Source organism: Microtus ochrogaster, chromosome 6, assembly GCF_000317375.1.
Source record: "Microtus ochrogaster isolate Prairie Vole_2 chromosome 6, MicOch1.0, whole genome shotgun sequence".
Taxonomy (NCBI): Eukaryota; Metazoa; Chordata; class Mammalia; order Rodentia; family Cricetidae; genus Microtus; species Microtus ochrogaster.
The window spans coordinates 58,229,267-58,243,331 of NC_022013.1; the positions used below are offsets into that span (position 1 = coordinate 58,229,267).

Here is a 14,065-nt window from a genome sequence, read left to right on the forward strand (position 1 = left end):
GTAGTCCACACCTGTAATTCTAACATGTAGTCCACACCTGTAATTCTAACATAGGAGACTGAGGCAGTAAAAATCTTGATTTTTAAGTCAATCTGAGCTACAGAGTAAGACCTTTTCTTGAGCAAGGAGACCCCATCTGGCTATTCATCTAAATTGTAATTATTTTATTTTTTAAAGATTTATTATGTATATAGTGTTAAGCCTGCATGTATGCCTGCAGGCCAGAAAAGGGCGCCAGATCTCATTACAGATGGTTATGAGCCACCCTGTAGTTACTGGGAATTGAACTCAGGATCTCTAGAAGAACAGCCAGAGCTCTTAACCTTCGAGCCATCTCTCCAGCCCAATTATTATTGTTTTATGTGTTCGGGCATTTTGTTTGTATTCATGTCTGTACCATGTGCATGGGTGGTGTCCACAGAGGCCAGAAAAGGTTACCAGGTCCCCTGGAACTGAAGTTAGAGATGTTTGTCAGCTGCCATGTAGGTGCTGGGAATTGAGCCCAGGTCCTCTGGAAGAGCAGTCAGTTCCCTTAACTGCTGAGCGATCTCTCCAGCCCTGGTTAATCGCTTTAATGGTTTCAAAACGAGGCAGAGGCAGGCGGATCTCTGTGAGTTCGAGACCATCCTGGTCTACAGAGCTAGACAGGCTCCAAAGCCACAGAGAAACCCTGTCTCAAAAAAACCAAAAAAAAAAAAAAAAAACGCTGCACAGAGCCCTAGCGTGGCATATGGGAAAAGTGAAGTTTTAAAGGGACAGTTTGATGATCCAGACCACACAAGCAGAGAGCAGAGCTTGGGCCTTCTTGATTTGGGGTGCTCTCCTGTCTTTCTTCACTTGCAAAAGGGCAATCCTGCTGAAATTAGAGGCAGGGTAACCCCTTGTTACCTTGTGCAAGAGGAAGGGTGCCTGCTACCCCTCCTGTTTAGGAAGTTCAGATGAACTGATGGCCAGCGGATGGGACAAAGGACCTTACTGGAGTCCAGGAAGTGAGACCACCCTAGCAGGGTCCTCTTGGGAGTTCCTCCCCAACCTCCGTGTAAGCCCTCCCGTTTCTCAGAAAACAGAACCAAGACGTAAAAGAAATTGGCAAAACAGTTAGTGACTGAAGCTCAGACTACAATCCGTCTCTTTGCCTCCAAATCCAGAAATAGCCTTAGGAATGACAAGATTTTGCTTCTCTCAACGTCTGGAAGACGTTAGGGGAATTGTTTATGAATACCCTTCCTGTTTGTGCTGCAGGGACTGTTGAGGGCTGGTGTTTCAGTCCCTGAAGCATCCAGCAGGTGGAGCTCCTGGTTCTTCTTTCTACCTGCCTACATCGGGGAGTCCCCCAAAGCGGGAGACCCAGTGGGCTTCAGAAGATGGAAGGGCTGTGCAAACTGAGGGTTTGTGCCTGTGGGGCGCAAATGCAAGCTCTATGGCCTTCTTGCAATAACAGGGCTTTTAAAGGGGGAAAATATTCTCCGAAGTTAAAGAAAAAATACCGCCGGAATAAACAGACTCCTAAGCCTATCAAGCAAGTGGTGAAAGTCATAGGCATGTTGGGGTTTGTACCGCTCTCAAGCGAAAGAGAGATGGAGGAGTTAGTGCAAGCGCATGCGGCTCTCTGGAAATGCTGGCGATTGCCGGGGGGAAATGCCCAGGTTCCCGCTTGCTTTGGGGAAAGGAAGCCCTCAGGTGTTGAGACAACACTGCAGTGTAGGCGGCCCCTCAAGGGTCTTCTGTGTGCTTCCTGCACCTGAGAGCCGGCCTCTCAGGGCTGCTCGCTGCTTGGGTGAGGTCATTTTCTGGGCTGGAGCCTCAGTTTCAAGTAAGATGTGCTGATAAAGAATGACTGGTTGAGCAGCTAAGGCTGAGTCACCACAGTGAAGCTACGCCGCAGGATATTCCTACTGCATTTACTAAGAAAGCTCCTTCCACGCGGTAGAATCCCAGCACTCGGGAGGCAGAGGCAGGCGGATCTCTGTGAGTTTGAGGCCAGTCTCATCTACAGAGGGAGTTCCAGGACAGGCTCCAAAGCTACAGAGAAACCCTGTCTCAAACAAATAAACAAACAAACAAACAAGCAAACAAAAAAATGTCCCTTCCTTCTGAGTATAAGGCCGGTTCCTGTATTCACCACTTGTGGGGTGCTGCCATTATAGATGATCCCTGCCCCAATCCACCCTCCCTAGAGTACAGGGGTGAATTTATGCAAGACAAGGGACTGGGGTGAGGGTGAAGAGTTGAGACATCCTACTCTGCTCATGGCTAGGGCCTCTGCCAACTCATGGGCTCCAGAACTACGGCTGATTTTTGAGACTTATACCTCCCTGTACTCCAGGGAGCTTAAGAGGCTCATGGCCACTTGGTGTGGTGGCTCACACCTTTGATCCCAGCACTCGGGAGGCAGAGGCAGGCCAATCTCTGTGAGTTGGAGGCCAGCCTAGTCTACAACAAGTTCCAGGGCAGTCAGGGCTACACAAAGAAACCCTGTCTCAAACGAACAAAGAGACCCATAGCCCTGAAGAGAAGGGTAAGGTAGGTAGCCCCCTGAGTAGCGATAACCAACCATCATCCTGCTTTCTTGCAACCTATGCCTCCGCCTCCCCCAGGAGAAGGGAGCTGCTGGGTAGGCAAATAACTGGTCCTAGATTCACACAGCCAGTCTCCGGGCCCCGGCACTCACCTGCTTCCCAGAGCTCTGAGTCCAGAACACCTTTCTCCATCCCTTTGGCATGTGCATCTGCCGATATCACCACTTGCTTCTTCTCCCTCTTCCGGGAGGCTCCCAGGCCCTTCTGCTGCCTCTTTTCTTTCTTACTTAGCATGGCATGCAGCTTACCCAGGTCTAGGCTAATGTTGTTTGCCACCAGCTCTTGGAAGTTCTGGAAAAGGCCGTGGAAGAGCTGCTGGTGCTGTCTCAGGCTGTGCCGGGTGTCAGAAACCATGCTGTGTAGGTCTTCAAGGGTTCCGTTGAGGGAGGCAGCCCAGGAGACATCACAGCATTGCCCAACCTGCTTGACATCAGAGTTTAGGCGTTGAATCTCCTGCTCCAGGTTCGCCAAAGCGGTGGCTTCCTCCTCCCTCCCAGAATCGTGGCTGGGTTCCAGTTGTTCTGCCAACTGTGGGTGCTGCTCCACGGCCTGCTCCAAGACCTCCACTCTAGTGGCCAAGGCATTCCAGCCAAACGCCTGTTCCTGCAGCCCACTGGCGGCATCCCGCAGGGCGAGGCGGATCTGATCATAATTCAGGGGCAGAGGGCGAGGCTCTTCCTCCGACATCTCCTCCATCGTCTCTTCCCCAAAGAGGGCGGTCAGCACCGCCTGATGCCGCAGTGCATCCTCCAAAAGGGCTGCAAAGGAACTATGCAGCTGGCGCATCTCTCTGCTGGTCTGGTTCGCCACAGTCTTCAGCGCTGCCACCGCGTGCTCCAGCGCCCGCAGCTGGCTTCGCATCCTGGCCCTCTCGGCCCGTGCCCGCTCGCTCTCTCCTTTGTGCTCGTCCATCACTGAGGACATGGCATCCACAGTGCTTTGCAATGACCGTAAAGAAGAATCGTCTAGCTGGTGCTGCTCATCCAGGCTCACCTGGGTCTCTTTCAGGGTGCGCATGGCGTCCCTTTGGCCCTCCCGGATGACGTTCACGTCAGAGTTGAGCCTCTGGCAGTTGCAGTCTTTGACATACTTGATGAGGTCTGCATGGCCCACCTGCAGATGTTGCAGAGTGAGGTTTAGCTCCAATAGTTGCTCCTCCAGCTCCACTTTGTTCTCTTCCATGATGAGGGACTTTTCCATCAAGATCACCCGCAGCTCTCGGAGCCCGGTGTGGTTCACCAGCAGCTCCTCCACCTGCCGTTCGACCTTGCTGATCTGATCGAAGGTCTCATCTGATTCAGAGTACAGCTCCTTGATTTCATCCACATGCCGGCTCAGGACACTGTCCATGTTCTTGAGGGTGCCCTGCAGAGCCTCCTCCCTCTGATCCATGATCCTGTGCAGAGCAGAGATGTTTCTCTGCAGCTGGCCCAGCCTGGCCTGCAGGCTCTCCGGCTCTGGCCTTGCCGCCGCTGCAGCGGATGCCACCACCACCAGGCTGCCGTTGGCCCCTGGGAGTTCCTGAGCCTTGACAAGCTGCTTCAACTTGGTGCTCATCTCAGTTTGGACCTCGGAGAGGGCATGGTGCAGGGAACGGCGCTGGGCATGCAGCTGTTCCTCCACATCCTTCCACAGCTGGCCCACTCTCTGGTTATTCTCCTGGACCTTGGCATCAAACTTGGCACCAAGCTCCTGGAGGTCAGCCCTGGTCACGGTGTCCTCCTGAACCATCTTGACAGCCTGGCGATTGGCCTCCACCTCGAGAGACAAGTTCCTGATAGCCTGGGAGAGGCTGTGCAAGCTCTCACTGAAGCTCTTCCAGATGGGATCGACGTGGGCTTGCAGGAACGCGTCGACATGGGGCTGCAGGGGCTGTAGGGGCTGCTCTGACAGCCCTCCAGAAAACTCTGCAATAGATACCATGTTTCACACACGTCTGTGGCAGCAGACGCCCCTTCCCAGGCAAGGAGAGTAAGGCCTCTGCAGTCTGAGCCTTCTTGTGGGCTGCTACTCACCGAATTCTGTTTGATTGGTTTCTGTCGTCTCAGCAGTGAGGTTGCTGGCCAGGGCCTCCCAAGGGCCTGGGATGCCATCTTCTACCAACTGGGCATCGTTCTGGAGATTTTGAAGGTGTTCCCGCTGTCCCTGTGGCTCCTTAACCTCATTGAACTCTGTGACAGGGTGGCCTGAAAACATATCAGACATGTTTAAGGCGAACTCACCAGGCCTGGGCAGACAATACAGTCAAGAAAAGACTTGGAACTCAGAGCAAGCGAATATGTTGGCCCCCCTGGAGCTGGAGCTTAGAAGCCATTAGCTTCAGAAGGACAAATGCAGCTCCCTAAGCCATCACCTTTGCTCCCACACCCACAGCCAGCATGACTGATCAGTCAACACATATCTCTCCGCTATTAGCCACCATGTCATTCCCCGCAGCTCTAACTAAAAGAGAGCTGATCATATAAGGACATGCATCGCCTATCCCACCCTTGAGATAATTCATAAAGGGTGACTCTTTTGTGTTTAAGGCTGAGACCAGGTCCTGGAGTTGGGAGAGGGGGCAATGTGCAAGAGTGTGGAAAATGCTTCCTCCACACCTAGGAGCTTTTTGTAGGTCAAGGGGTAGGAAAGGAACCTGGCAAAGCCAGCTTTCCAAGAAAAATGGGGTTAGGAAAGGGGACAGGTATCAGTCCCAGATGGTAGCTGAGGACCCTGGGAGCCTGTTCCCAGAGAACAGTGCAGAACCGCAAGGAAACACATGCTGATTCTTTCAAGGGTAAAGTTTGGTACTTCCTGTCAGAGGAGGAAGAAGTAGACCCACGAGCTCTATTATTCCAGGAAAGCAACGTACCAAGTTCAAAGCCATCCAGCTGGTCCCAAGTCCCCGGGAGTTCACCACTTGGCTCCGTGGGCTCAGGGTTTGCTGTGGGATCTGCAGAGAGAAGCATGGTGTATTGAGTCCAGAAGTCAGAGGAATGGCATGATTTCTGGGAGCAGGGGTTAAGGAGGACTTTGGGGAGCCCTACCATAGTCCTCACAGTCTGGACCCCGGAAGCCTGGGCAGCATCTCCAGGCCACAGAGACCAGCACCTTCTGTTGGACGCGGTATACTGGCTTCTGGGCCACTCGGTACCTGAGGAAGAAAGCAGGGGCTCAGCACCTCTGGCCAGCCCACTGGGCCTAGAAAGTGACCTGTCCACCCCACTCACATGGCTTTGGCTCTCTGGCAGTCAGGAGCCCCCTGTGGACATGGCTGCTGTGAATGCACCAGGAATTTCTCTGTTTTGCAAGCAGCTACGAAGGTGACCAGTCTAGACTTCTGGTAAGGACACCAGTTCCTGGAAAAGAAGCCATAGGAGAGTGTTGTGAGGCTTGCCCCGCCTCCCAGTGCCCCGCCAATGTCTAGGGATACCCCACCCTGCCTCTTGCCCTGTCCAGTTCTGGGGTTCTGGAAACCATTGAATGCCAGGGAAGGGAGCTCTTGTCTTAATCCCCAGGCTCTGCAAAGCCACTCAAAAGAGCCCCTGAGGCATTGTCTTCCCAAGAGGTCCCCCAGTCTAACACAGCTGCCAGCGAGCTGTGGGGCTCACTCTGAATCTGCAGTTTCTGGCTTGTGACCTAGAGTGACACACCACTACAGTTAGCGGTGGTGACGCCCCTTTCTGGGTGGGCTCTGGAACTACTTTGAGCCCTATCCTGGCAACTGCCCAGTTCTTCTCCCATCTTTTCTCACCAGAACATGCCTGTACCTACTACTCCCTGGCCCTGCCTACTGGACAAGGGGCTTTTAGCGTTTACTGGGGAAGGAAGGTGACTGGGTGGAACAGTCTCCTCTCTGGGAAGGTCTCCACTTAATGATCCTGCAGAGAAGTTGGGGTCGCATCCAGGATACTCAGCCCTTGGGAGGCTGCCTCTCCATTGTTACCCTTTGCTTGTATGCACTGGAGAGGCTCTGGGGATGGGGAGCATGCTCACTCCCGAGGGCTGGCTCCCTGGCTTCAAGGCATCGTCCCCTCATAGTTAGCTACCCGAACAAAGCTCTCCGGAGATGCAAGTGGCAATGGCCTCTGCTGCCCCATGCAATTCAATACATCCTGGGTGCCAGGTACTGGCGCTGGCACGGGCGACACTATGGACATACAGATTTTCCCTGAAGGGTCCCAAGGAGAACAGGCAACCTCAGAAGAAGGGGTGTGGTTAAGACCTATAAAAGGTCTGATTACGGGGCTGTGTCTAAAGGGTGAGTCAGACGAGGAGCTGGGGGTTTGGATAAGGTTGTGGATGTCGGAAGGGGCTACAGACAGAGGCAAGGGAAGTAGAAACCTTCATAGGGATACCAGAGGAAGAACCGGGCCACGTCTTGAGGCCACGGGAAGCAGAGAAGCAGGGAAGCAGGGAAATCACAGAGGCTCTCCAGTTCCAGGATCCAGGGAGAATGGGAGTCAGTAAGACATGGATCGTCTAGGGTGGAGGCCTTAGGGTCTAGAGGAGAGAAGGGGGCATCTCAGACCAGGTGATGGGGACATGGAGGAAGTGGCCATGTCCAGCGGTCATCAGAGAGCAATGCTCAGGGACTTTGCTTGTTGGTATTGGAATTTTACTTTCTGAAGCTGTCCTTTGCCCTGGGACCATTAGGCACCATTAAAGTTGAGGGGGTGGTGGTGGAAGGAAGGACTTAATGGCCATTGTGTGGCCACACCCATTGTGATCCTGAGACACATACACGCCCCACTGCACCCAAGCCGCTCACACTTACCCACCCCACCACAATGGCCTGCTCTCCCACCAAGTTCCTAGAAGCCTGACAGGCAGCCTTCACCTTCTGGACAGCAGACTAGAAAATCTTGCCAGAAAAACTACCTAGTCTCAGCAAAAGAGACCTCAGCAAAAAAGATGGTGACATCAGGAGAGCCTCCCAGTGAACTGCCCAGCACCAGAACAGCTTAGAAAGGTGTGACATGACTGGACGTCTGAGGATGAACCCTGAGAAAACTCTGTCACAGAAGAAGGAAGCTGAACCAAGGTACAGCTTGGTATCAGAGCATGTGCCTGGCATATAGAAGGCCCTAAGTAAATCCTCAGTACTGAAAAGAACAACAACAACAAAAAAAGATGAGCAGGAGGTCAAAACGGACAAATGGGAGAGGGAGGGTTCCATTTGGAGAGAACCCTGACTGCTTGGAGAAATCCCGCCCACAAATGTATCCAGTGTTTCCACATAGGTAAGAGAAGCTGCTGCGTGGAAGAGACAAGACAGGGACGACTTTGGGGTGGGGCGGTACAAGGTGTTGGCAGGGTATTGGGAGAACAAAGAGAACACTTGGAAATGAAAAGACTCCATTAGACATGAAAATAAAAACAAGAACCAAAACAGAACCAGGCTGGGACACAGCCCAGAGGCAGACAGGAAGTTCTGGGCTAGATTCCCAATACCGTGTAAAAACAGGTTTGGTGGCACAGGCCTGTCATCCCAGCCATCAGGGTGGAAGCCGGAGGATCAGGATTTCAAGGCCACCTACGTAGTGAGTACCAGGCAGCTTAAACTATATGAGACCCTGTTCTAAAAAAAACGAAACAAAAACAAGCTGGAGAGATGGCATTCGGTGGTTTAAGAGCTCTTGCTCTGGCAGAGAACCCAGGTTCAGTTCCCAGTACCCACATGTGGGCTCACAGACATCTTTAACTCCAGGCCTTCTGACCTCCATGGGCACCCAGTATCCATTCACAATATCCATCACAAATGTGTGAGCAGACAAAACTCTCGTGCACACAAGTAAAAAGACAAATAACAACAAAAGCAAGCAAATGACAAGACAGGAAGAGCAAGAGGAGATGAAAAATGAGAGAAGAGAGGCAGAACATCAGTCCCAGGCCCAACATCCAGATGACGTGGATGACAGCAAAGGGAAGAAGGCTGTGTGTGTGTGTGTGTGTGTGTGTGTGTGTGTGTGTGTGTGTGGTGTGTTTGCATGTGTATGTTTGTGTGTGGTGTGTGTCTGTATGTGTGGTGTGTTTCAGTATGTGTCTGTATGTGGTGTGTGTGTGTGTGTGGTGTGTTTGCATGTGTATATTTGTGTGTGGTGTGTGTCTGTATGTGTGGTGTGTTTCAGTGTGTCTGTATGTGGTGTGTCTCTGTGTGGTGTGTGTTTGTGTGGTATGTGTGTTCCAGACATAAAAAGTCTTGAGTTTTCAATGCAAAAGACCCACCAAGAACCTGCAATAAGATAGAAATAAGCCCACATCAAAGCTCACCACTGAGAAATTTTAGAACTCAGGGAACAAGATGGTTATATCTACATTCTTTTTTTAAAAAAAATATTTATTTATTATGTATACAATATTCTGTCTGTGTGTATGTCTGCAGGCCAGAAGAGGGCACCAGACCTCATTACAGATGGTTGTGAGCCACCATGTGGTTGCCGGGAATTGAACTCAGGAACTTTGGAAGAGCAGGCAATGCTCTTAACTACTGAGCCATCTCTCCAGCCCTCTACATTCTTATAGAAAGAAAAATCAACACACATACACTGAGAAAGAAGAGAGGAGAGAAAGAGAGAGAGAGAGACTTCTTTCTGGACCCTGGGACGAGAGGGCCTCTGTGATATTGCTTCTCTGCTTCTAACCTCTCTCTGCCTCGCATGACCTCTATCTCAAAAATAAACAAGTAAATAAGTAGTATATATTACAGAGATCAATGACAAAAGAATTGCCTAATAATCTGTATGTGTGTTGCCTAATTGCCTGTAATTGTACGTGTGGAGGGAGGAAGGGAGACAGACAGACCGACACACACACACACGCACACACACACACACGCACACACACACACACACACACACAGTGACCTTGAACCTCTCAACAACATTCCCTGGTTTAGAAACACAGTGATGAGAAGTATATTTACAATATTGGCAGAAAATAATTGCCAACCTAGAATCCTGTGCACATATTATCTATCAGTCAACAGAAGAATACAGAATGGACACATTTTCAAACACAGCAAGTTATATCCAGGTCATCTACTTAGCATCCCAGACAGGGAGAATTGCTTGAGCTCGGAGTTCAAGGTCAGCCTGAGGAACAGTGTGAAGTCTCACAAACAAACAAACAAACAAACAAATCGTACGTATTAGGTTTCTAGCCTGCTGTCTCTCTTGTACCTCTTAGCAGTAGATCACTAACAATGTGGTTCAAAACCTTGTCTGGACATAGAAACCATCGGTGGTTTTTAAAAGCCAAGGTCCCTTGTGGGTTGAAGGTGCATCTTGATTATAGTGTAGGTGCTGAGCCTGCCAGAGAGTGAACCCCCAGCATCAGTATAATAACGTTCTCTAAGCCCAACCCCAGACCAGTTTCAGAAGACCCCCCAAGTCTGGGCAAGAGCATCAGCATTCTAGAACTCTCTGGTCATTCCAAGGCACAGCCTAGAACTGAGTGTCACGAGGATCCAGGAAATCCACCAGTGCCAGAGAATGCTTATAATGCCAACACTTGGGAGTCTGAGGCAGGATGATGTTGACTTCATCTTTTGAGAGACGGCTCAGTGTTTAAGAGCACTGGTTGCTTTTCCAGAGGACCTGGGTTCAATTCCCAGCATCCACATGGCAGTTCACAACCATCTGTAACTCCAGTTTTAGGGGACCCAACGCTTTCTGGCCTCTGCAGGTACAAGACACACACACGATGCACAGAAGACATACTTGCAGGCACGGCCCTCAGGACAGTTGGTGGAGCAATGCAGTGGCCCAGAGGGCAGCCTGCAAGGCAGTTCTGGTTGAAAATACAGTTAGTTGACCTCTGATATGAGTGCTAAGAGAATATGTAGACCAGCGATTGAGAAGATGAGCTTTTAAACAAAAACAAAAACCAAGCGGAGGAGAAAAAAAGTTTTAACCCAGGGAGAACTAAAAGCATGCAAAGGAAAAAAATGATTCATCGTTTATTTCATGACTAACCATGTAGCGGTTACAGCCACTTGATTAGAAATACTCTGGAGATTGGGAGAATGGCAAGGTGTGTGTGCGTGTGTGTACGCATGTGTGTACGCGTGTGTGCAGGTGTTTACCTTTGTGTGGTGTGGGGAAAAGAGCTGACTCACAGGCAATAGTACTTCCAAAGAAGTAGCAATGTTAAGTACGTAATTCAGAAACACAGAGATCAATGACAGAAGAATTGCCTGGTGAGTTAAAAGTCAATACTTTGAGGGACAGAGGGGGCTGGGGCTTTTCATGGTTTCCGCAAACCTTGTAGAACTGACTGACTTCAATCCAGGAGCGTCATACATAGTGTAAGTTGTGACGTGAGATGACCTGGAGTGACCTGGAGGGAGGAAACCTCCATTGAGGTACTGCCTAGACTGGACGGGCCTGTGGCTAATTGCTATCCGAGGACCCAGCCCACTGTGGGTGGGGTCATCCCTAGGCAGGTGGACCTGGGGTGTATAAGAAAGGTAGCTGACCAAGCAAGGGGGCACGAAGCAGTTTCCTCAAGGCTTAGTTCCTGTAGCTTTCCTTTCATCTTTTCACGGGAAAGGCAAATTCATTCTATAATACAGGGCTGCAACCTGTTGGCCAAACGAGCCTTCTCTTATTGCACCCGAATAAACACCCAGATTGCTTTTGATTGGTATCCGAACACAGAGAGGCAAAGTAGAGCAAGTGGCCAGCAGCTTCCTCTCTAAAAAGACAGATGGTGCCGGGCGGTGGTGGCACATGCCTTTAATCCCAGCACTCGGGAGGCAGAGGCAGGCAGATCTCTGTGAGTTCGAGACCAGCCTGGTCTACAAGAGCTAGTTCCAGGACAGGCTCCAAAACCACAGAGAAACCCTGTCTGAAAAAAAAAAAAGACAGATGGTAAATATTTTACATAGGACTAACTGCACAGGGCGGAATGGAAAGTTGAGCTATTTGTTCTACAATTACTAAGAATTTTAAGAAGCTGGAATGTGCCCAGTGTATGTCCTTTGGAGTTCTTGTAGGGCCTCAGGACTGAGCTCAGCGTGCAGATGTTCAGGCCACATGCCCTTGAAGCTTGCCCCGAATCTAGGCTTTCCAGTCAGGATGGACACTGTCACAGCTACTTCCGTCATAACACGAAAGCAGTCTCTAAAGATATGTCAATAAGTGAACCCAGCTGTGCGCCAATAAAACTTTATTTAATCAAAAATCGTGGCCCACTGGCCATTGTTTTCTGGCCCCTGCATAGGAGTGTTTTTATTTTTTTTTTAAAAAAATGAAACTTTAAATAAATAAATGAACTCGAGGGAGGCTTGATGGTACATGCCTATAATCCCAGTACTTGGGGAACCTAGAAGGAAGATTTCAAGTTTCTGGGCAACTTGGCTACATAGCAAAATTGGAAAAAGAAAAAAAAAGCAGGGGTTTGGGGGTTGTTGGTAAAATACTTGCCACATAAGCATGGTGAACTGAATTTGGTTCCCCAGGACCCACGTGAAAAGCCAGACACAGTTGTTCGCACCTGAAGTCCAGCTCTGGGGAGGCAGAGGATTTCCGGGGCTGCTGCCCAACTAATCTGGTCTAACTGGTGAACAGGAAGTCAAGAAAAGACCCTTGAATTGAGCAATTGAGGAAGACTCTTGATGTTGACCTAGGGCCTCCGCATGCATGAAATGTACAAGTGTGTGCACACACATGCACACATATGAACACATGCAAACACACACAAAGGAAGGATGTAGAAAAGGTGGGAGAATGCTTGCTAGCACGCATGGAGTTCTGAGTGAGTTCCGTACCAGCACCACATAAAACCAGGAATGGTGGCACAGCCCTCAGGAGGTAGAGGCAGGAGGATCTGAAGTTCAAGGACACCTTCGGCTACACAGCAAGTTCTAGGACAGCACCTAGAATATTTAAGAACCTGGTAGGTAGAGGCAGGAGGCAAGGCAGAAAGTTCAGTAGTTCAAGGTCATCCTCAGCTACAACAGGGAGTTTGAAGCTAGAGTGGGCTACCAGAGACCCTGTGTCAAAATGAAACATAGGAATGTGGACTCCGATTTGGAGGTGGGAGTGAGGGATGGTGTCCTCAAGTTGCACTGTTGGTGAGAATACAAGCTAGTGCAAAATGGATAGCAATCTAGATGACCCCCAAACACTAAATACTACAGAAGCCCGGTCCTGGTGATACAGGCCTATAATCCCAGTGCCTGGGAGGCAGGAAGAAGGAGGATCAGAGGTTTGAAGCCAAGATGAACTAGCTTGAGCTACATGGAGACCCTGTCTCAAAAATAAACAGGACAGCCAGGCCGTAGTTGGTGTGGGATTCCCCTGTGTATGCTATGAATATGTTTTATTACCATTAATTAATAAAGAAACTGCATTGGGCCTATAGCAGGGCAGAATAGAACTAGGTGGGGGAAACTGAGAAAGCAGGCGGAGTCAGTGAGAGCCTTGGAGCAGCCAGAGAGGAAAGACACGAGCTGAGAGTTGTAACCTTGCCGGTAGGTCACAAGCCTCATGAGAAAATATAAAATAATGGAAATGGGTTAATTCTAGATGTAAGAGCTAGCTAGCAATATGCTTAAGCTATTGGCCAAACAATATTGCAATTAGTACAGATTTCTGTGTGTGCTTATTTTGAGTCTGGGCAGCCCAGAATGAACAAGCGGCCTCCCGCAACAAGTTGTGGTGAATGTCTTTAATCTCAGCATTGGTCCAGCATGATCTACAGAAGGAGTTCCAGGATAGCTAGGGATATACAGAGTAACCTTGTTTAAGAAAAATAACGGACAAAAACAGGAAAACAAACGGGCTGGAGAGATGGTTCCATTGTTAAGGCTGTTCTTCCAGAGGACCCCTGTTAAATTCCCAGGACTTAAGTGGTGGCTCACAACTGTCTGTAACTTCAAGTTCAGGGCACCCAGCGCCCTCTTCTGGCCTCCTCGGGCACTAGGCACACACATGGTACACAGTCAAACATGCAGGCAAAACACCCATACACGTAACATTTTTATTATAATTTAAATTTTTTTTATCTTTTTATATGGCAGAAAATACTTTGTATTTATGGGGTACAACAGAATTTTGTTGTATATTTTTAATTAACATAAAATGTAGAAAAATAAACAAAAATAGTTAAACCCTAAAACTAAAACAAAATATATGTGATTACCATACGACCCAGCTCTAGCACTCAGGGTGTATACTGAAAGGGGTATACACCAGCAGACTGAGATACCAACACATCCTGCTAACCAGGCTGCTTGCAGCAGTCCACATGTGAAGTTAGAGTGGATCTCTCAGCAGATAAATGGATAAAGAGCATGGTGTATGTATAGTATATATATTTATATATGGTATATATGTGTGTGAAATATATATTCAGTCATCAAAGGATTGAAATAATGGCATTTGCAGGAAAATTAAAAGAACTAGAGATCATCACATTAAGGGAAGTCAGCCACACTCAGAAAAACAAGTATCTCCTGTGTATTCTCCTTCGCAGAATCTGGGCTTAAAAGCAAAAAGCAG

The 14,065-nt window shown here is 49.3% G+C and overlaps 1 protein-coding gene across 1 annotated transcript in view; it reads right to left on the bottom strand.

Annotated features, from left to right (window-relative positions):
* Mmrn2 (multimerin 2) overlaps positions 1-14,065 on the bottom strand; it is a 21,517-nt gene that overhangs the window by 2,649 nt on the left and 4,803 nt on the right. Inside the window, exons 2-6 of the mRNA XM_005348611.3 lie at positions 5,789-5,917; positions 5,606-5,712; positions 5,431-5,511; positions 4,595-4,765; positions 2,672-4,486 (exon numbers count right to left, since the gene is read on the bottom strand). Of these exons, the coding sequence (XP_005348668.1) occupies positions 2,672-4,486; positions 4,595-4,765; positions 5,431-5,511; positions 5,606-5,712; positions 5,789-5,917 (2,303 nt within the window). The remainder of the gene's footprint in view (positions 1-2,671; positions 4,487-4,594; positions 4,766-5,430; positions 5,512-5,605; positions 5,713-5,788; positions 5,918-14,065) is intronic.